This window comes from Moschus berezovskii, chromosome 23 (assembly GCF_049115385.1).
Source record: "Moschus berezovskii isolate FMDL1 chromosome 23, NW_MosBer_1.0, whole genome shotgun sequence".
In the NCBI taxonomy this organism is placed as follows: domain Eukaryota; kingdom Metazoa; phylum Chordata; class Mammalia; order Artiodactyla; family Moschidae; genus Moschus; species Moschus berezovskii.
In genome coordinates this window covers 23,973,982-23,997,716 of record NC_142482.1, presented here as the reverse complement: position 1 = coordinate 23,997,716, position 23,735 = coordinate 23,973,982, and the positions used below count along the sequence as shown (strand labels likewise).

General features: G+C 40.0%; 1 protein-coding gene across 2 annotated transcripts in view; it reads right to left on the bottom strand.

Annotated features, from left to right (window-relative positions):
* Positions 1-23,735, bottom strand: part of ZFAND3 (zinc finger AN1-type containing 3) — a 338,795-nt gene that overhangs the window by 76,194 nt on the left and 238,866 nt on the right. For both annotated transcript variants that reach the window (XM_055407256.2, XM_055407255.2), the window contains exon 3: positions 7,652-7,834. In XM_055407256.2, the coding sequence (XP_055263231.1) occupies positions 7,652-7,834 (183 nt within the window). The remainder of the gene's footprint in view (positions 1-7,651; positions 7,835-23,735) is intronic.

The following is a 23,735-nucleotide window of genomic DNA, read 5'->3' as shown; positions in this document are numbered from 1 at the left end:
GCGTACGGGCTGCTGTTCATCTCTCAATATGAGCCTCCACAGAGTTCAGAAAGTGTTCTGTATGAGGAGGGCCCTCTCTATTAGATTAGAATGTCAGAATATTTAAAAACAAGTCCATTTCTTGCCATTACCCTTACCGAGTAGCAGGTGTCAGTTCTCCTCTCCTGCCTAGAAAGAAACAGACAAGCCAGCTCTCTACCAACACCTGAACTTCCGTCGACTATGCAGTGGGACTGGCCAAACTCCCCTTCCCCCAAACAAAAACCCCCCACAAACCCTAGCTAAATAGGTATGTACATTGTAAGGCTCCCAAACAGGTCACAAGTAGGGATGTCCAGGCCTTTTAAGAGAATAACAACAGAAAACCTAATTTATAGGAGAAATAGAGAAAAATGTCTTCTAAAAAATCTTTTAAATCCAATCTTGTAAGACTCTCACTTGAGGTGACCAGTCAGCTGCCCATCTTGTTAAGGCTGTCAGGGCAGATGCATTGCAAGTCAAGATAAGATAATGAAAGTGATTGTCAAGTACAGTGAAGACCCAGGTGAGAGCAGACAGCCTGATCCATTAACACCTTCAACTGTGACCCACCTAGGAGAAGAATAGTGGAGGAAGAGGCAGCAGGCGGTTGCGGACATTAACAGTATCCTCTAGAGAGCAGAACTTCCTATCATGCATCCACCCTAATGGCTTTAACAACTAGCTCCAGTGTTCGACCCACAACCTGACATTATCTTCTCTTTCCTCAAAAGTTGGCTCAAGAAACAAAGTACAAACCAAAATTTAGCACCTCAGTGGAAAACCTGGAAATTGGCAGAAAAATAATTAGGTAGTAGCAAAAGCATTAAGAAATATATGTGATTTTATTCTTTTTAAGTGTGCAAAACTCTGTCCTCTGTAGTCCTTTATACTACAAATCATCACACAGACAGGCAGCTACTCGGCAGCAGCTGGCAAGCCAGGCTGCTCTGGGATCTTGGGTGAGAGATACCGAATCATCCAGGGCCTCCATTTCCACATTTGCAAAAAATAGGTACGGTCACAGTACCCACCTTACAGGGTATTATGAACAGGAGGCAGGTTAACACAAACAAGTATCTGGAACAGTGCCTAATACTTATAAGTACGCTAGTGATACCTGTTACCATTTTTACAGCGTTTAATTATTATAACAAGTCCTTTTGGTCACTGTTAGCATTTTGTTTACACCATGTTTTGAAAATGTTCCTAATGAGTAAAGGTCCATGGAATCTTCTGCAGACAAACATGAGATAGGAAGAGACCCATGTGCTCAAACAAAAAATATCACTTGGAGCTTTTGGACACCTGTTTAATTTGACCTTCAGGCACCCCACTCCAGTTCTCTTGCCTGGAAAATCCCATGGATGGAGGAGTATGGTAGGCTGCAGTCCATGGGGTCACTAGGAGTTGTACACAACTGAGCGACTTCACTTTCACTTTTCACTTTCATGCACTGGAGGAAATGGCAACCCACTCCAGTGTTCTTGCTTGGAGAACCCCAGGGGTGGGGAAGCCTGGTGGGCTGCCGTCTATGGGGTCACACAGAGTCAGACATGACTGAAGTGACTTAGCAGCAGCAGCAGCAAGGAGTTTTAACAAATTCTTTTAGAATAAAATCTGCCCTATTCTCTGCTTTATACACTCTTAACCAATAGTTCTTATTTTATCTGCAGTCTTTTTAAAACTATATTAACATACCCAGACTCTTGCCACCTGTTATGTTCATTTAACAGTGAGAAGCAGAAAGTAGATGTAAGCAATACTCATTCTCTTGATTATTAGGAAAGAAGACACAGCACTTCTGGTCCTACACAGTAACAACAGATCCATAACTACTGTACAGTTTACAAATTAGGCTGTATTTGGATTTGGAATTCCAAACCCATTTTCCAGCAACTCCCACACCTTACTTCTTCATAACTTTGTGGGGAAGCTAAGGGTCAACAGATGGAATTCTGATCTCTTAAGAATACTAAAAGATTAATATACATAATCCCCTGATGCTTCTTCTTCCACCTAGGTACATCACAGTTGAAGAACTATGCAAGGTGTCAGTGGATCAGGCTGTCTACTCTCACCTGAGTCCTCACTGTACTTGGCAATCATTTTAATTATCTCCTGTTGACTTACAATGCATCTGCCCTGAGAGCTTTAACAAACCTTCCTTTTCTTATCCCCATAGGCCCCATCCACAAACCAGGAACACATCTCCTCACTCTAGCATAGTTTTCAACCTAGATGAGATGGCAAGACCCACCTGAGAAAGCTTTTGCAAATGACATGCTTCTTAACCACTATTTCTGCTACTGCCTCCCTCTTACTCTAAAATTCTTATGCACCTGTCTAGGAGAACAAGTCAGAATCTCAAGAGACGTATATATTTGAAACAGTGACCTCCTGGTGGACAGACCTTAATCTTACTCATTTCAGTACCCAGCACTTAACCAAGTGTCATTTAGCAAAGACTGCTAAATGAAACCACTGAAATAGTTTATTAAAGAGTTTATTAGACAACCAATCATACCATCACCAAACTGAATATTTCTTGTCAATTTACCGCTTCCTGCAGCATTTTCACAATGTTGAGGCAATATGCTGTGATTACTGAAAGTGGTAGGGACAGAATAGGATAGTTATACAGGTAGCTGTAGGGGTCCCAGTAGGGGACTACAGATAGAAAGGGAAACCTAGGGAGACCACTGTGAGTTAATGATCACTCAAGAAAGTTATCAGAAAGAATGTTGTGTAACAAAGCAGGCATGCTTAACTATAAAGCTAAACATAAAAGCACAAGATATGCACCAGGTCATGAGGTAGAAGAAAAATGTTACAACTCCTATTGATCTGAGTAAGCATCATGATAATCTCAGTTTGACCTCACAGGGTCAGACACTCTCCCGCCCAATATGAAGGAGGAGTGAGTGATACAAGACTGACTCTACTCAAAGAAGGCAGTCTTTTCCCCCTCCCTCACTTTCCCTTGACTATATTATTGCAGCCCACTTAACCTTCGAGGCAGAGCTCCCTCACTCGTCTGCCTGCATCTCTCTCACAAGCATCCTATATTAATAAATCTACTTCTTGCCTATCACTTTGCCTCTTGCTGAATTCCTTCTACACTGAGACACAAAGAACCTGAGCCTCAGTTAAGTCCAGACGCCAAGTGAGTGATTCTAACTGAAAGGCCATGGGTTCAAATCCCAATCAGGGTTTTGGCTGGGTTCAATCCCGGCACATGCGTTCAAGTCCCAGTCTGAGGTGCATGGTTTCACAGGCACAGGCCTTGAAAGTTTCACAGGCTCTGGAGCCAAATCAGTGGATTGGAGCATGAGCTACACCGGGAAGCAAGAGCTCTAAACTTCAGGTAGAAGTTACTGAACCATTCTATGCAACTGCCTCATCTGTAAAAACAGGGTTAATAAAAGCACCTACCTTATAGGGTATTGTGAGAATTATATGTAAAGAGTTTAGAAGATAGTCAAACACTTCATAAATATGAGTGAATATTTTCATTATTATTAACAAAGCCCATGCCATACAATGAAATTTGTTCCTTGGCTTTTATGACCTTGAAAGTGAAAGTCACTCAGTCGTGTCCGACTCCTTGCGACCCCATGAACTATACAGTCCATGGAATTCTCTAGGACAGAATACTGGAGTTGGTACCTTGCCCACTAATATTCACCTCCTCTCTAACTTCAATTGCTTACTCTGTTCCAGTTTCTGTCAAAGTTCCAGCCTCACTGCTTTTCTTTCTTCTCACTCTCAGCCATCTCACTGAACCAAAGGTTTCAACTATCATCTGTGTGTGGATGAAATCAACCTTGACTTCTCTCTCCTGAGCTCCAATTCAGACTGCCTAGTTGAACAGTTAAGTCATCACTATATCTCAGATTAGCAAATCTCCTTTCTCTAGGTCTGTGAAAGGCCAAGATTTAGAATTACGAGCCCAACAGGAATTGGGAAATGAGATTAGCTTCTGAGAGTTTGCTTTAAACAGTTAAAGCAGTGATGTATCCAGAAAGAGAATGGATCTGAAACTCGTTTTGGGTTGGCCAAAAGATTCATTCATGTTTTTCCATAACATATGACAAAAAAAATCGAAATGAACTTTTTGGCCAACCTGACAGAGCCACACATCCTTAATCAGACTTAAAAGTATTTATGCATTTCAAAAGAAAAAACATAGCAGTCTACAGCAACCTAGAATGGCAAGTTATAGAAAGAGAGGAAGTGCTATGTCCCAGGGGCTCAAGAGCTCAGGGCAGGTCTAAGCCCAGGCACAGGAGGGGGAAAAGGGTATGAAGATGAAACCTTGTGCTGAACACAAGACCTTCCCTATATGTCCTTAGAGTCACCTGACAATTAGGCTCACTCAATTAAAATTTCACTTCATCTAACCCCACTTGCTCTAAGTCCATATTTTGCTATTTGTTATGTAAATCCTTTTTATGGATCTGCTTCCCATAAAGATCTGACTCCAGAGAAAACGTTTTAGTCATATAGTCACATGGATATAGTGTTTTTATTTCCAATCCTGTTACAAGGATTTTTCATGATGAATTAATCAAGAAACTTTTGGTTACCCTGTAAGTTTCCACATAACCTTAATTACAGAGAAAGAGCTGATCTTACCAACATGTTGTTTGATCACTAAGTCATGCCTGACTCTGCAGCTCCATGGACTGCAGCACGCCAGGCTTGCCACAATGAATATTTCTATTCTCTATGGCAGTTACATTTCGCATTATGAATAAACTGATTAAAAACATGAGTTCTGAAGACAGATGCCTAACTTTGGATCCTGTTCTGGTTTCTACTAGTTTGTTTTGTGTGTGTGCTTAGTCACTCAGTCATGCCCAACTCTTTGAGACCCTCTGGACTGTAGCCCATCAGGCTCCTATGTCCATAGAACTTTTCAGACAAGAGTACTGGAATGGGTCGCCATTTCCTGCTCCAGGGGTCTTCCCAACTCAGGGATCAAACCCACATCTCCTGCGTCTCCTGCATTGCAGGCGGATTCTTTACCTGCTGAGACATTGGGACCCATGAACAAATTACTTGATAATTTTGTGCTTGTTTCCTTACCTATAGAATGGGGATAATGAGTATTCACACCTCAATGAGCTGTCATGAGGAATAAAAGAGAAAATACACGAAACATATAGAACAACATCTTGCACATAAAAAGTGCTCAATAAAAAAAAGCTGTTGTTATCTCAGAGCACTTGGGCTGCTCAAGTTGTTTTGATCCTGGCCTGATCCTGATGTGTGGATCCAATCAAATGCTGTTCCATAAAAAGAGATCCTGATCAGCTCCAACCTTGCTTTAGACAAGGAGTCCTTAACCTAAAGGTCAGAGTGAGCTTTACAAAAATTTTTATTCAAAACTGAGTATAAATGGATGGTGTGTGTTTTTCTGAGACAAGGGGTCACAGTTTCTCATCAGCTTCTCAATAACCCCAAACAGATTTTTAAATATAAAACAAAGCCTACTGTCCTAATATCATCACTACCACTTTCATCTATTTTTCTCTTCTTATATAATTTCTACACCTTCTCTGAGGCCTCTTTCAACAGGTTACAACAATTTAAAAATTCTCTCTATGCAATGTTATCTAGTATAATCCTTTCCTTTTTCAATACTACCAGGTTACTTCTCAGAATAACTGTGGCAATATTACTTCCTTTGCTCAAAAACATGACTACTGTCTTAACATCCAAGTATCTTCACTGAGCAGTCAAGCCACTATGGCATGGCTATAATCTGTCCAGCCTTGTCCTCCATAAATGGTCTTAAAGGAGTGAGTCATGTGCCACTGCAGACTCCATGCAGCTTTTCTCCGTGTGTCTGTCTTCAAAACCAGTAAACCAGTAAATCAACACCCTCCTTCAACAGTCGATGTCTTTAACACATGGAAAAGGACCACTAAAATGGCTGCACACAACTGTGTATCGGGGTTTCTCAACTGTGGCATTACTAACACATCAGGCTGGATAATCCCTTGCTGTGGAGGGCTTTCACACACAGTGTCAGAGGTTTACAGCACTGGGGGGAGCGGGGGGAGCAAAATCACTCCTGGCTGAGAACTACCAAGTTATTATAAGAAATATATTTACTTTCCTCTGATAAACAGTAAGTTCTTTGAGGACAGGGACTATGGCCTTTTTTACTTTTATATTCTCAATTTTACCTAGTATGATGGTTACGATAGGTTTAGATAAATATTTGTTCTCTGCTGAAGTTAGAAGACAGAATATTCTAACCTACCATATTCCAAGGATTTCTAGATATTCTGCAAATTTGAAACACCAAATTTCAACCTGTTAGGTAAAGCTTTGAAAAGGTAAAAATGGCTGTCATTAATATCACTATAATTTTCAACAAACTCTGTCAATTATAGCTGTGCTCTAAAGGAAATGGCTATAGCTTAAGTGGACAATGGACTTCCACATCATATGCATGATAACAGTATTCTGTCACTAAGGACTTCCAGAAGAGTAACAGAAATTACTTCCTCCTCCCTTCAAATATCCTATGTATACAGGATATAGTGTTATCTCAGTTAACTGCCTAGAAACATTCAAAGCCTATGTAGTGAGAAAGGCAAGGCTTTAATGGAAGGTTGTTAAATCAGGGTAAGTTCCCTAGACCAGTGGTTCCTCAATTCTTGCTGCATATTAAGAAGTCTCTGAAGAATTAAAAAGAACGTATCACTGAGCCTCCCTCCAGACCAATTAAATTAGATTCAGGGAATGGTACTGAAGAGTAAAATTGTTTTAAAGATCCCCAGTGGATTCTAATTTACAACCAAGGCTGAGAACTGCCCTGCTGCTGCTGCTGCTAAGTAGCTTCAGTAGTGTCCGACTCTGTGAGACCCCACAGAAGGCAGCCCACCAGGCTCCCCCGTCCCTGGGATTCTCCAGGCAAGAACACTGGAGTGGGTTGCCATTTCCTTCTCCAATGTGAAAGTGAAAAGTGAAAGTGAAGTCGCTCAGTCATCTGACTTGTAGCAACCCCATGGACTGCAGCCTCCTCCGTCCATGGGATTTTCTAGGCAAGAGTACTGGAGTGGCTTGCCATTGCCTTCTCTGAAAACTGCCCTGCTGCTGCTGCTGCTGAGTCACTTCAGTCGTGTCCGACTCTGTGTGACCCCAGAGACGGCAGCCCGCCAGGCTCCCCCGTCCCTGGGATTCTCCAGGCAAGAACACTGGAGTGGGCTGCCATTTCCTTCTCCAATGTGTGAAAGTGAAAAGTGAAAGTGAAGTCGCTCAGTCGTGTCCGACCCTTAGCGATCCCATGGACTGCAGCCTACCAGGCTCCTCCATCCATGGGATTTTCTAGGCAAGAGTACTGGAGTGGCTTGCCATTGCCTTCTCCGGAGAACTGCCCTAGACTGGTTCAAAATCTCATGTACCTGGACTTGACAGTTAACATAAAAGGCATTCTTTTTAGAAAAGTTTAAGCTCAATGGAAGGCTGAAACTTACTCTCTACGTGGCTGTACGTTAACACTTAATCTTGAATTAAAAGAGCTGCTAGCCTTTTCCTGGGAGAGGCATTACAAAGAAACTCATGGTATGATTCTTAGGCTGCCTTCTCTACCACTTCACAGGATCTGGGCACTTACACTCCTCTTTACTTGGTGAAGTTACATTCAGTTCTGTCGGAAGCGGCTGCTGGCTAGGACTAAGAGTTGGCGTGGTTATCGAGGTATTATTGTTGTCACTGGTGGTCTCTTCAGAAAACAAATCTGATTGGCTGTTACTTGTACTTGGAGTGGAATCATCGTCTGGTTGTTTCTTTTGAAAATCTGAAGAGAAAGAGTGAAAAGAACAAGTTTAAATAAGGAGTTCACAATTACCTTGGATATTAGAAAATAATGAAAGCTAGTGTAAAAATTAAAACTAATTTGAGTGATTAAAAACTAAAATACTGATCAAAACCATAGAAAATTGGTAGAGAGTCAATGAGTTAAAGATTTCCATGGTCCCTGTGTTATTCAGGTAAGTGGTGGACATACTGATTTTAATGTAAGACTCAGGAAAGCCAAATGCATGTTAAAATTTTAGAGATAAACAAGGATATAAGGAATAAACAAAAACTGTTCAAACCAATACTGGACAGATAAGAAGGTGAAAAACAGCCGAGGAAAAAAGCAGGGTAAACAAACAACAAATAATAATGTGGTAGGAGTAAGTTCAGATATACCACTAGTGGTAATAAATGTAAACAGGCTAAACTCAGCAGTTAAAATACAGAAAATTAAAACTAAATAAACAAAATCCTGTTTGGAAAATTATGGAGTTTCCAAGAGACATACGACTGAACTGAAGAGACATACTAAAAATATTAACATGAGAGAAAAAGTTTAAAGTATATAAACAAAACACCAGTAAATACAAGTGATTAAAAAGCCAATCACAGCTATAGTACTGTAAGGAAATGTAAACTTTGAAGAAAAAGCATTATGAGAGATAAAGAAGATCATTATATAACAGCAAAAAAAAAAAACCAGAAATATAAAACAACTCTTATTTATATATGCACCTAAAAACAAGGCCTCAAAATATGTAAAGCAAAAATAATTAGAAATCATTGGAATCTATGGGATTCAATGATTGGAATTTATGGAAAACCAACAATTAGATAATGAATTATTTTCAAATACATGTGGAATATTTCTAAAAACTGCCTAAAACCTGGATAAATTCTGACCGCACATTATGTTATAAAGCAAAAGTCTCAACAGATAATAAAGAATTAGTAAGAAATAGGCATTATTAATTGACCAGACAGCAATTAAGTTAAAAACCGGTAATAAAAATCATAGATATTTGTAAGTTTTTAAAATGCATTTTAAACTCAAGGGTCAAATTAGAAATTAGAAAATATGTACAATTAAATGATAATATAATTACTACTTATCAATATCCAGTGAAGACAAAGATGAACATACATTATCTATACCCTAGTCATTCTATTACTAGGTATACACCTCAGAGAAAATCAGCACACAAGTACAAGGATACTGATTATATACTGTTTATAATACTAACAAGTCAGAGGCAACCTAAATGTCCATAAATCATGATATATTCTAATAGTGGAATAATGTACACAGTGAAAATAAATGACTATTGCCACAACACATCAACATAAATAAACCTCAAAATTATGTTGAACAAAAAAGAAAGTCACTAAATAATATAGTAAGATTGTACTACATAAACATTAAAAACATGCAAAACAAATCATCTATTCTTTAAGAATATGTATCTCTAAGTCACTAAAAAATTAACAGTTCAGGACAGTGGTTACCTATGAGATTGGGGGTGAGAAGTGGGATGTGAAGTAAGAGCTATGCAGAAATATTCAAAATTATAGGTAATGTCCACTGGCAGAGAATAGATTAAAATGGTATATTCATTCATTTGATGAAATAATGTATGGTAGTTAAAATATTAATAAATGATTAGAGCTGTAAGTACAACATAAAATTTCAAAAACAATGTTGAGAGAGAAAAGCAAGCTAAAGAAAGATATATATGTCTAATGTGCTATGTGTGTTTTGCTCAGTCATTTACTCCATGGAAAAAAAGTTATGACCAACCTAGACAGCATATTAAAGAGTAGAGACATTACTTTGCCAACAAAGGTCCATCTCGTCAAGGCCACGGTTTTTCCAGTACTCATGTATGGATGTGAGAGTTGGACTGTGAAGAAAGCTGAGTGCCGAAGAACTGATGATTCTGAACTATGGTGGTGCAGAAGACTCTTGAGAGTCCCTTGGACTGCAAGGAGATCCAACCAGTCCATCCTAAAGGAGATCGGTCCTGAATATTCATTGGAAGGACTGATGCCGAAGCTAAAACTCCAATACTTTGGCCACCTGATGTGAAGAATTGACTCGCTGGAAAAGACCTTGATGCTGGGAAAAATTGAAGGTGGGAGGAGAAGGGGACGGACAACAGAGGATGAGATGATTGGATGGCATCACCAACTCAACAGACATGAATCTGAATAAACCCCAGGAGTGGTGATGGACAGGGAGACCTGGCATGCTGCAGTCCATGGGGTCGCAAAGAGTCAGACACGACTGAGCAACTGAACGCTCAGTCGAGTCCAACTCGGTGGCCCCACAGACTGCAATCTACCAGGCTCCTCTGTCCATGGACTTCTCCAGACAGGAATACTGGAGTGGGTTGCCATTTCCTCCTCCAGGGGATCTTCCCAACTCAGGGATCAAAACCTGCACTGTGCTTTCCCAAAGCTATTCTAATTTTCTGTTGTCATCGAAGTCTTTCCGGGGCATCTGAAACCTTTTTATATCTTAAAGCCAGTGGTATGTATGTGACTGCTTCAAGTATTATGCTTAGTCTCTGTATGCTTCCTTATTAAAAAATCTTATGCTAGTCTATGAAATACAGATAATACTTTTCTGTATCAATTCAGAGAAGGAACACAAGATTCTGTACACTCCACATCACCTTATCTCTTGAACCAGAGAAGCTGTTGTTACGCTCAATAATCTCATCAGAGTCACTATTCTGACATATTCTGAGCATAACAATTACTAGCATTTATGTTACATTTACCATGTACCAGGCACTGAACTAAATGTTTTATCTATTTAACTCATTTACTTTAATCCTCCAAACAACCCTACCAAGGGAGGTATAAATTACCACCACTTCGTTGATGAAGAAACTGAGGTTTGGAAAATTTAGGTTAATTTGTCCCAATAGCTAGTAAGCAGTAGAATCCGGATTTAAACATAGGTTTATCTGACATGAAAATTCATGGTCTTCAGTCTTAACCACAGGATGTAAATTGGTGTCCACTAGACTGGCCCATGGAAAAGGCGATGGAACCCCACTCCAGTCCTCTTGCCTGGAAAATCCCATGGGCGGAGGAGCCTGGTAGGCTGCAGTCTATGGGTCATGAAGAGTTGGACATGACTGAGTGACTTCACTTTCACACACTGGAGAAGGAAATGGCAACCCACTCCAGTGTTCTTGCCTGGAGAATCCCAGGGACGGGGGAGCCTGGCGGGCTGCCGTCTCTGGGGTCACACAGAGTCGGACACGACTGAAGCGACTTAGCAGCAGTAGCAGCAGCAGACTGACCCAAGGAAAAGGCCTCCATGTCAAATCCCACCCATTTACAGCACCAAAGGTGAATGCAATGGATTTAGCCAAAGGATCACTAATCTGCTGTGCCCATCAGTGATTTAAAGCCTCTACTACTTCTGTGTATTTATGTCTCCTAGCCACTTTCTTACTCTTCAGTGTTTTGACATTTTAAAATGGCTTATTATCCCAATGTTAGTTGTACAGCACTTTTAGAGAAAAGGGTACTACATAAGTGGAACAAAAATACTGCAGATAATGCTTTTTTTATATCATGTCACTTCATTAGCTCTATGTCAATAATCATTGTGTCCCTCCTATAGCCACTTCTCTACCACTTAATTGGAAATAAGACCCTAGAAGAATTGAAACTGAGTCATCATTGTACCTTTTAACAGAATCCCCAATGCCCCAAGACAGACACACACAGAGGACCACTGACTGAGGCACAGTAACTCTCTGAGGCTGAATCACGTTGGTGTCCCAGGACAACTACCAGGGCCCACCTACACAATCTCCAGCCCATGTTTGCCATGTTTCCTGATGTCCCAGGTGCTCCTCTTTAAAAAAGTTTTCTTTCGTGAATCTGCAGCTGACATAATGTACCTTCTTTTAACTCATCCTCTCACTGATGTCTTTTATGTACCACCACAGGACGATGGTGTGAAAAAAAATCACAGGGCTAACAGTATTCTTCACAAACCAAATCGGCTGCAAACAAGAGTACTAGTAGAAGCTTTATACACTCTCCATTTCAATTCAATAAAGAAATCAGAAATAACAGAATTTTACAACCAGAATTAACTTTAAAGATTCAGCTCAATCCTCTCACTTTACAGATAAAGAAAGTTAATGCAATTCACCAGACGAAATCCGCAGTTAATTTAAGAGTTTTCTAACTCCTAGGCAAAAGTTAACAGCTTATATGATACAAAAGCTTTAAAGTCAGATCTAGAATCAAATTCGGACTTTGCATATGGCTAAAAGCAAACTGTTTATTCTCTGGGGGTCTTGTCTGTAAAACACAGGGAAGGAGTTATTTCTGCCTGTCAGGATAGTGTGGATTAAACAAGATAATGTACATAAGGTATCTGTACATGTTCTGTTCAGTCACTCAGTCATGTCTGACTCTTTGCAACTCTGTGGACTGCAGCATGCCAGGCCTCCCTGTCAATCACCAACTCCTGGAGTTTACCCAAACTCATGTCCGTAGAGTTGGTGATGCCATCCAACCAACTTATTGTCTGTCGTCCCCTTCTCTTCCTGCCTTCAATCTTTCTCAGCATCAGGGTCTTTTCAAATGAGTGAGCTCTCCGCATCAGGTGGCCAAAGTATTGGAGTTTCAGCTTCAGCATCTGTCCTTCTAATGAATATTCAGGACTGATTTCCTTTAGGACAGACTGGTTGGACCTCCTTGCAGTCCAAGGGACTCTCAAGAGTCTTCTCCAACAACACAGTTCAAAAGCATCAATTCTTCGGCACTCAGCTTTCTTTATAGTCCAACTCTCACACCCATACATGAACCGCTGGAAAAGCCATAGCCTTGACTAGATGGACCTTCTTTAACAAAGTAATGTCACTTTTGTTATACATTTGCAATCACCAATTTTTCACATTATAAGCAAGATTTCATCAAACTTCCTCAGGTTACACTGCTAGAAGCACATCAACTAGGTAAAAGAGGATGCATATTTTTAAAGCATTTGGCACACGTTGTCAGATTTTCTTGGCACAATTCCCTGTGATTCCCCATAGCACAAGACTTACTATGGTGTGTAAGAATCATCTGTTCACTTGTCCATCTCCCACATTACACAGGCCTGGGACAAAAACAGTGCTTCATAAATGTTAACTGGATGAGTAAGTGGCCAAATGTTTTTCAGCAGAAAGCCTATCACTGAATTACATTTCAAATTATTTTATCAATTGTTATTTTAAATCCTTCAAAAACTATTCTGTGTGCTTCTAAGGGCAGTCCTAAGCATCATCTGGTTTAGCAATTCTAAAAGATGAAGTGCTATGAATTTCTGTTTTCATAATCAATAAGGAGAGGTGAGAAATTCAACTGCATTTGTTCTAATTCATTCATTAAATCTAACCGGCCACTAATAAGGCTTCTATATCATTATTAGAGACCACTAAAGTTGGATATAAAGGAAATTAAACTGGAGGTGAAAGAGGAACTAAGAATTAAGTGCCTATTGTGAATAAGACACTCTGCCAGAGACCTTACGTTCATTTTCTAATTCTCAAAATAAACTGGGTGGCAGATGTCATCTCCACATTTCAGCAGAGGATGAGGGGCATGGCAAGTCTGAGCAACCTGCTCCCTCCTAAATATGCTGGAGCTAGGGTGTGAGACCCAATTTCGGGTAACTCTGGCACCGAAATTCCCACTACAGAATGCATCACCAAAGCAACCTTGGCCCAGCCTGTAGGGTGACTTTTCCAGTCTCCACATTTCCATTCCCAGGCTCCAACCCCCCATATATCACAGATGACAAGTCCATGTTGCCACTGGGAGCTTTAATTTCGTATTTCACACCATAAAATGCTTCATGTTTCAAGTACCCAATTAAAGCAAAATTGAAATGTTGAAAATAAAAATTCAGTTCTGTTATCTCCAAAGTCTGGTTCATGCAAGGCATTGTATAATATAAAAAGCCTCCTCTAATGAAACAGCGTCCTTTCTCCTCTTTTCTTCATCCCTTCTCCTAGTTTATCTCCACAACAGGCTACAGCTTCCTCCCATAGCACATTTCTAGGTTTTTAAAGCTTCACATTCCCACCCCAACCACAAACCTTAGATATGGAATTTTAAAAAGCTACAAAGCCATTAGCAGTAGCCAACCAATTCACAAGTCAGAGTTCCATTCCAGCCTTCTAATTAAAATCTTAAACTCTAGTATTTGAATGTTAATCTGGGTTAATAGACACAGCAAAAAACAAACTGGTTTAATCAAGAATGACCAAGAACCAAAGTACAAACTAACTCCCATTAAAATCTTAAAATGAAGTCACCTTAGATCCTAGCTTATAGGGAAAACTGTAATCTGCTCAATGTGGCTTGGTTCATTCTAACTTTCTTTCATAAACCTCCTCCTAGCTTCTTTCAAAAACAAAAACAAAACCATTAGCCTACCAGATTCTCTCTCATGATGATTCCTTCTCTTTAAAATCTATATGTCTTCATTGACTGATACTGTTTTGATACTGCCTGATACTTTCAGTCAAGTTTTGGAAACATACATAATTATTTATATATATGTACATATGTACACACCATATACATCTCCTGTTGAAGATAAATGACTGTTGTCCTGTGTTCCCTATTTATGTCCTCAAATCTGTCCACTTTGAGGTATTACCTCAGAAATTAAAATGGACATTGTCTTCTGTCCTTTTTACCTTCTCAGGGTATGTGACCAACATTCTCCTAGAGGCTGAAGTCAGAAGCCTGGGAATTCTCTCAGACTCCATGTGCTCCCTCTCTTAATTCCACATCCCAGAAATCACCACATCTACTCTTTACTACTCCTAAGGATTTCTGGACTCCATCCACTTCTCCATTACCACTCTAGCCTGAGTCATCATCATCTGTCAGATTCCTTCACTAGCATCTTGCTTTCTTTATATCCTATCCTCTCTTGTCCTACACTCTAATCCATTCTATACAAAGCAATCAGACTGATATTAAAAAACTCATTTTCCTCCCTTATCCTTTGACTGACCTTCCATTGCCTTAATAATCAGCTTCACATTCCTAAGCTTACCTTGCAAGTTAGACTTCTCTCCATTAACTGGCTTCTGGCTATCTCTTTCAGTTCCATCTTAAGCCACTGGTCCTCTCTCCCCTCCCCTGGCTTCAGCCATTCTGGACAGCTTGGGCTTTTTTAACTTTTCATTTTCTCAACCTGGAGTTCTTTGATCAAGGCACGTGACAGACTCTTTTTCTTTGTCTAGCTATTCACACCTTGGTATCTCCTACTCATTTTGAACCTTAACATAAGCACTCTTTCCTCAGGGAAGCCCTTAAGATTACCCATAGAAGGCACTGAATAAATATTTTTTGGATGAATGAATGAATGTCTTATTCACTATGGATGTCAGTTCCTAGCAAAATGCTCACCACATAATATAGATTTGTTGAATTTAACTTATTTAGTACTGGTGATAACTAAGTTTAAAAACATTTGTTCTCTTCGATATTAACAGACTTCAAATTGCTATAAAATTTATTTCTAGGAAACAAGAATGTGTCTACAAACAGCAGAAATATTAAGCATCCCTGTCAATAAGCAGACGTGTGAATTTTACAAACTATCCCTGCACATATAAAATATTTCCTCCTTACTACTCACTATAGGTAACTGGTTCTGATAGAATTCAAAAAGGTCTGCTTACCAAAGAGCTGCAAGCTTTTATTTCGAAACACTAGAAACAGCACTCGACTAGCTCCCAAAAGTAGGTCTTCCAATGCTTCTTGCAAAAGTAGCCAATAGATACTACATGACGGCATCAAACTTATGAGCAAAACTCTTATCAGTAATTAAGCTTATTTTATAATCTGGTTTATCACTCAAATTATACAGTCTCTAGATTCTTCACACCTATAGCGCCTACTGCTCAAGTGTGAACTAGCAAAAAAAAAAAAAAGTTATTTAGAAGGCTTGTTTCTTATACAGCATTTATTCTGCAGACTATACAGTTTTCCCAGCAACAGTCTCATATTCATTTACAGGCCATAAATTAACATGTTAACACTATGGCAAATATCTAACAATCCATTAGTACTACATAACATAGCGCACAAAAGACACATTTACCTCATTTTGGTCTATCAAAGTGTCAATTTTTTTAAAAAAAGCTGAAAGCACAAGAAGTTTTCTGAATATTGTGACATTAATCTGGTTTCAACAAAATGAACATTTGATGATGTGTGTGTTTATACGTAACATCCTATATAGCTCAACCATCAAAATAAACAACAGAGTAGGCATAGTGTGTAAATATTAGGCAAAGTTGACAAAATAAAACATGCAAATCAGAACCAAAACGACGAAACAAAAACCCTGACCTGTTTACAGCTGATCCTTTGTACCATCTAAAGACCTCCCCTGAATCAGTAGTCCTTCCTGTCATTCACGAGTCACTCTGATGGCACAGGTGTGACATGAACATTGCTAGAGAGGCTGGAGCCGAGAAGATTTTCTTTTTCCCCCCAAGATTTTCCCCCAAGATTTCAAATGCCTCGGAAAGACTTCAATGACAACAGAAAAGAAAATTAGCAAAGCTTTGGGAATACACAAGCAAAAGAAAATCTACCTTTTTTAGATCTTTGACTGTTTTCACAATTATATTCATAGTCTTCATGCTACCAGCCCTTCATTTTACCATGCAGAAGTGATAGGAGAAAAAGACAAAATAAAGTGGCTCCTGCTGGGCCCCCATTTTGGGAAAGTGGAAGGAGAGCAGTGTTTGTGCTCCTACCCACTGCTCCCCTCTCCACTGTCTCTGCTCCCCTCTCCACTGTCTCTGCTCCCCTCTCCACTGTCTCTGCTCCCCTCTCCACTGTCTCTGCTCCCCTCTCCAGGTGTGACAGTACCTTTAATCACATTTTTCACTCAGTTCTCAGTCTTCCCATCTCACAACAGGGTCACATAGGGTCACATACCACCAAGCTGAGTACTTCAAAGTTTCTGGAAATTCAATTCAGGGTGGCAGTGTTAACTCTTGAGACACACTCTCCCTCAAGACGAAACTTGTAAATGTTCAGCACAAATCATTATTTTTCAAACAAAGTAAAATGGTGTATTTTGAGAATGGCAGTCTTTCTCAAAAAGTAACAGACCACACGTTGGTTCAAAGTGCTAAGAGAAATATTTTTAAAGGATGAAGTGATAGGTTTGCTAACATTTTCTTATTACATCTATTAAAGCATACTAGGGGATTCTCAGTGAACACCATGATTTTCACAAGATCCAAAGTTCAGGGCCGACTGATGTTTATACAGTGAACTCAAAGTAGCAAAAGAATATAATGTCTATATGATTCACAATCCCTAAAAGGCATCTGCCTAATCGTAGAAAGAGTATGAGTTCATAACTATGGATAGTTATGAAAAAGTTGTAGCATGAAAGAAGGCAAAACTAGTTCTTCACATAAGGGTATCAAGTAGGGGAGAGAAACAAGATGGCGGAGGAATAGGATGGCGAGACCACTCTCTCCCCCACAAATTCATCAAAAGAACATTTGAACGCGGAGTAAAGTCCACAAACAACCTCTGAATGCAGGCAGAGGACGTCAGGTACCCAGAAAAGCAGCCCATTGTCTTCGAAAGGAGGTAGGAAAAAACATAAAAGATAAAAAGCGAGACAAAAGAAGTAAGGACGGAGCTTCGTCCCGGGAAGGGAGGCTTTAAAAAGAGAGAAGTTTCCAAACACCAGGAAACACTCTCACTGGCAAATCAGTGGCGAGCCTTGGAAGCTCAGAGGGCCACATAACCCTCTTTTTTTTTTAAGATTTTTTAAAAACCCACAGATTACCCGCCAAACGGTAACTCCCAGCGGAGAAGCAGCGCAGACGCCTGCAGATGCCATTAGCAAGCGGGGGCTGGTCAGGGAGGAGCCGGCTGAACTGCTTAGAGAGAGGACTGGGCTTGAATGCCGCGAGAACAATTTGAGAGAACTGGGGAGAGCAAAGCAGACTGTGGGATAGCTTCCCCACGAAAAGGCGGAAAGCTCTAACCCACAACTCGGCCAGCCCCGCTCACAGAATAAAGGACTGAGCAGAGTGAGCCGGCTGCGGCTGGCCCATCCTCCATCCCCCACCGAGACAGGCAGGGAGGGCAGCCAGAGCCGGAGCGGGCAACCACGGCCCCAGAAAGGCATCTGATACAAACTGCAGACAGGCTTGTTGCTATTCAGGACTTCTGGGGCTCGGGCCAGTCGATCTCCCCCTGAGAAGGTGTGCCGGTTATACACCCAGAAAACTGAGTGGCGGGGACTGGGGAGGCGATAAGTTGCAGAGACCGTGCTCACCAAACACCTGGTCCCCTGAGCTGCTCGGACCGGGGAAGGCACAAAACGCAGGCCCAACCAAGTCTGCGCCTTTGTGGAGTACCTGAGAACCTGAACTTGAGCCGCTCAGACCTGGGAAGTGCATACAACCCGGCGCCGGCCTCAGACAGTTCCCAGCAGAGCAATCTAGAGCCTGTGCAGTATAGACTGGGACTGCAAACGTGCTGTGAGCGGGGGCAAACCCATTGTGGCCGAGACGCTGCGAGCACTCCCCATAGACGCCAGAGATATTCGACTGCAGCGTCCCTCCCTTCCCAGAACAGGACTGAACAACTGAACCTTAAAAAGTGTCCACCCACCCCCTAGTATCAGGGTGGAAATTAGACACTGAAGAGACCAGCAAACAGAAGCTAAAACAGAGGGAACCACCTTGGAAATGACAGATAGAGACGTCTAGAGGCTACTCCAAGAATAAGACCAAAAACCAGAGGCAAGAGGCTTAAGGCCGAATCCTGAGAACACCAGAGAACTCCTGACTCCAGGGAACATTAATCGATAGGAGCTCATCAAACGTCTCCATACCTACACTAAAACCAAGCACCACCCAAGGGTCAACAAGTTCCAGAGCAAGACATACCATGCAAATTCTCCAGTAACACAGGAAACTAGCCCTGAGCTTCAATATACAGGCTGCCCAGAGTCACTCCAAACCCACTGACATCTCATAACTCCTTACTGGACACTTCATTGCACTCCAGAGAGAACAAATCCAGCTGCACCCACCAGAACACCGACACAAGCTTCCATAACCAGGGAACCTTGACAAGTCACCTGTCCAACCCCACACACAGAGAGGAAACTACATAATAAAGAGATCTCCACAAACGGCCAGAAGAGGGAAAGACCACCCCAAGCAAAGTATTATAAGCAAGATGAAGAGGCAGAGAAATACCCAGCAAGTAAAGGAACAAGATAAATGCCCACCAACACAAACAAAAGAGGAAGATATAGGGAATCTACCTGATAAAGAATTTCGAATTTTGGTGGTGAAAATGATTCAAAATCTTGAAAGCAAAATGGAGTTACAGATAAATAACCTGGAGAAAAGGATTGAGAAGATGGAAGAAAGGTTTAAGAAGGACTTAGAGGAAATAAAAAAGAGTCAATATACAATGAATAATGCAATAGATGAGATCCGAAACACTTTGGAGAACAAACAGTAGAATAACAGAGGCAGAAGACAGGATAAGCGAGCTAGAAGATAGAATTGTAGAAATAAATGAAACAGAGAGGAAAAAAGAAAAACAAATTAAAAGAAATGAGAACAATATTAGAGACCTCTGGGACAATGTTAAACGCTCTAACATTCGAATCATAGGAGTCCCAGAAGAAGAAGACAAAAAGAAAGACCATGAAAGAATACTTGAGGAGATAATAGTTGAAAACTTCCCTAAAATAGGGAAAGAAATAATCACCCAAGTCCAAGAAACCCAGAGAGTCCCCAACAGGATAAACCCAAGGCGAAATACTCCAAGACACATATTAATCAAATTAACAAAGATCAAACATAAAGAACAAATATTAAAAGCAGCAAGGGAAAAACAGCAAATAACACACAAGGGGATTCCCATAAGGATAACAGCCGATCTTTCAACAGAAACTCTTCAGGCCAGGAGGGAATGGCAAGACATACTTAAAGTGATGAAAGAAAATAACCTACAGCCCAGACTACTGTACCCAGCAAGGATCTCATTCAAATATGAAGGAGAAATCAAAAGCTTTACAGACAAGCAAAAGCTGAGAGAATTCAGCATTACCAAACCAGCTCTCCAACAAATGCTAAAGGATCTTTTCTAGATAGGAAACACAGAAAGGTTGTATAAACTCGAACCCAAGGCAATAAAGAAAATGGCTACGGGATCGTACTTATCAATAACTACCTTAAACGTAAATGGGTTGAATGCCCCAACCAAAAGACAAAGGCTGGCTGAATGGATACAAAAACAAGACCCCCATATATGTTGTCTACAAGAGACCCACCTCAAAACGAGGGACACACACAGACTGAAAGTGAACGGCTGGAAAAAGATATTCCATGCAAATAGAGACCAAAAGAAAGCAGGAGTAGCAATACTCATATCAGATAAAATAGTCTTTAAAATAAAGGCTGTGAAAAGAGACAAAGAAAGAAACTACATAATGATCAAAGGATCAATCCAAGATGAAGATATAACAATTATAAATATTTATGCACCCAACATAGGAGCACCGCAATATGTAAGACAATTACTAACAAGTATGAAAGGGGAAATTAACAATAATGCAATAATAGTGGGAGATTTTAATACCCCACTTACATCTATGGATACTTCAACTAAACAGAAAATTAACAAGGAAACACAAACTTTAAATGATACAATAGACCAGTTAGACCTAATAGATATCTATAGGACATTTCACCCCAAAACAATGAATTTCACCTTTTTCTTAAGTGCACACGGAACCTTTTCCAGGATAGATCACATCCTGGGCCATAAATCTAGCCTTGGTAAATTCAAAAAAGTTGAAATCATTCCATGCATCTTTTCTGACCACAATGCAGTAAGATTAGATCTCAATTATGGGAGAAAAACTATTAAAAATGCCAACATATGGAGGCTGAACAACACGCTGCTGAATAATGAACAAATCATACAAGAAATCAAAATATGCATAGAAATAAATGAAAATGAAAACACAACAACCCAAAACCTCTGGGACACTGTAAAAGCAGTACTAAGGGGGAAGTTCATAGCAATACAGGCACACCTCAAGAAACAAGAAAAAAGTCAACTAAATAACCTAACTCTACATCTAAAGCAACTAGAAAAGGAAGAAATGAAGAACCCCAGGGTCAGTAGAAGGAAAGAAATTGTAAAAATTAGGGCAGAGATAAATGCAAAAGAAACAAAAGAGACCATAGCAAAAATCAACAAAGCCAAAAGCTGGTTCTTTGAGAAGGTAAATAAAACTGACAAACCACTAGCCAGACTTATCAAGAAACAAAGGGAGAAGAACCAAATCAATTAAATTAGAAATGAAAATGGAGAGATCACAACTGATAACACAGAAATACAAAGGATTATTAGAGAATACTATCAGCAATTATATGGCAATAAAATGAATAACCTGGAAGAAATGGACAAATTCCTAGAAAAGTACAACTTTCCAAAACTGAACCAGGAAGAAATAGAAAATCTGAACAGACCCATCACAAGCACGGAACTAGAGGCTGTAATCAAGAATCTTCCAGAAAACAAAAGCCCAGGTCCAGACGGCTTCACAGCCGAATTCTACCAAAAATTTAGAGAAGAGCTAACACCTATTCTACTCAAACTCTTCCAGAAAATTGCTGAGGAAGGGAAACTTCCAAACTCATTCTATGAGGCCACCATCACCCTAATCCCAAAACCTGGTAAAGACCCCACAAAAAAAGAAAACTACAGGCCAATATCACTGATGAACATAGATGCAAAAATCCTTAACAAAATTCTAGCAATCAGAATCCAACAACATATTAAGAAGATCATACATCATGACCAAGTGGACTTTATCCCAGGAATGCAAGGATTCTTCAATATCCGCAAATCAATCAACGTAATACACATTAACAAACTGAAAAATAAAAATCATATGATTATCTCAATAGATGCAGAGAAAGCCTTCAACAAAATTCAACATCCATTTTTGATAAAAACCCTCCAGAAAGTGGGAATAGAAGGGACATACCTCAACATAATAAAAGCTATATATGACAAACCCACAGCAAACATTATCCTCAATGGTGAAAAACTGAAAGCATTTCCCCTAAAGTCAGGAACAAGACAAGGGTGCCCACTCTCACCACTACTATTCAACATAGTTCTGGAAGTTTTGGCCACAGCAATCAGAGCAGAAAAAGACATAAAAGGAATCCAAATTGGAAAAGAAGAAGTAAAACTTTCACTGTTCGCTGATGACATGATCCTCTACACAGAAAACCCTAGAGACTCTACCAGAAAACTACCAGAGCTAATCAATGATTACAGTAATGTTGCAGGATATAAAATCAACACACAGAAATCCCTTGCATTCCTATACACTAATAATGAGAAAATAGAAAGAGAAATTAAGGAAACTATTCCATTCACTGTTGCAACGAAAAGAATTAAATACTTAGGAATATATCTACCTAAGGAAACAAAAGACTTGTACATAAAAAACTATAAAACACTACTGAAAGCAATCAAAGAGGACACTAATAGATGGAGAAATATACCATGTTCATGGATTGGAAGAATAAATATTGTAAAAATGAGTATACTACCCAAAGTAATTTATACATTCAATGCAATCTCTATCAAGCTACCAACGATATTTTTCACAGAACTAGAACAAATAATCTCACAATTTATATGGAAATACAAAAAACCTCGAATAGCCAAAGCAATCTTGAGGAAGAAAAATGGAACTGGGGGAATTAACCTGCCGGACTTCAGGCTCTACTACAAAGCCACAGTCATCAAGACAGTATGGTACTGGCATAAAGACAGAAATATAGATCAATGGAACAAAATAGAAAGCCCAGAGATAAATCCACGCACCTATGGAGACCTCATCTTTGACAAAGGAGGCAAGAATATAAAATGGAGAAAAGACAGTCTCTTTAACAAGTGGTGCTGGGAAAACTGGTCAGCCACCTGTAAAAGAATGAAACTAGAACACTTCCTAACACCATACACAAAAATAAATTCAAAATGGATTAGAGAGCTAAATGTAAGACCAGAAACTATAAAACTCCTAGAGGAGAACGTAGGCAAAACACTCTCCGACATAAATCACAGCAGGATCCTCCATGACCCACCTCCCAGAATATTGGAAATAAAAGCAAAAATAAACAAATGGGACCTAATTAAAATCAAAAGCTTCTGCACAGCAAAGGAAACTATAAGTAAGGTGAAAAGACAGCCTTCAGAATGGGAGAAAATAATAGCAAATGAAGCAACGGATAAAGGATTAATCTCCAAAATATACAAGCAGCTCCTGCAGCTCAATTCCAGAAAAATAAACGACCCAATCAAAAAATAGGCCAAAGAACTAAACAGACATTTCTCCAAAGAAGACATAAAGATGGCTAACAAACACATGAAAAAATGCTCAACATCCCTCATAATCAGAGAGATGCAAATCAAAACCACAATGAGATACCATTTCACACCAGTCAGAATGGCTGCTATCCAAAAGTCTACATGCAATAAATGCTGGAGAGGATGTGGAGAGAAAGGAACCCTCTTACACTGTTGGTGGGAATGCAAACTAGTACAGCCACTATGGAGAACAGTGTGGAGATTCCTCAAAAAACTGGAAATAGAACTGCCATATGATCCAGCAATCGCACTCCTGGGCATACACACTGAGGAAACCAGAATTGAAAGAGACACATGTACTCCAATGTTCATTGCAGCACTGTTTATAATAGCCAGGACATGGAAGCAACCTAGATGTCCATCTGCAGACGAATGGATAAGAAAGCTTTGGTACATAT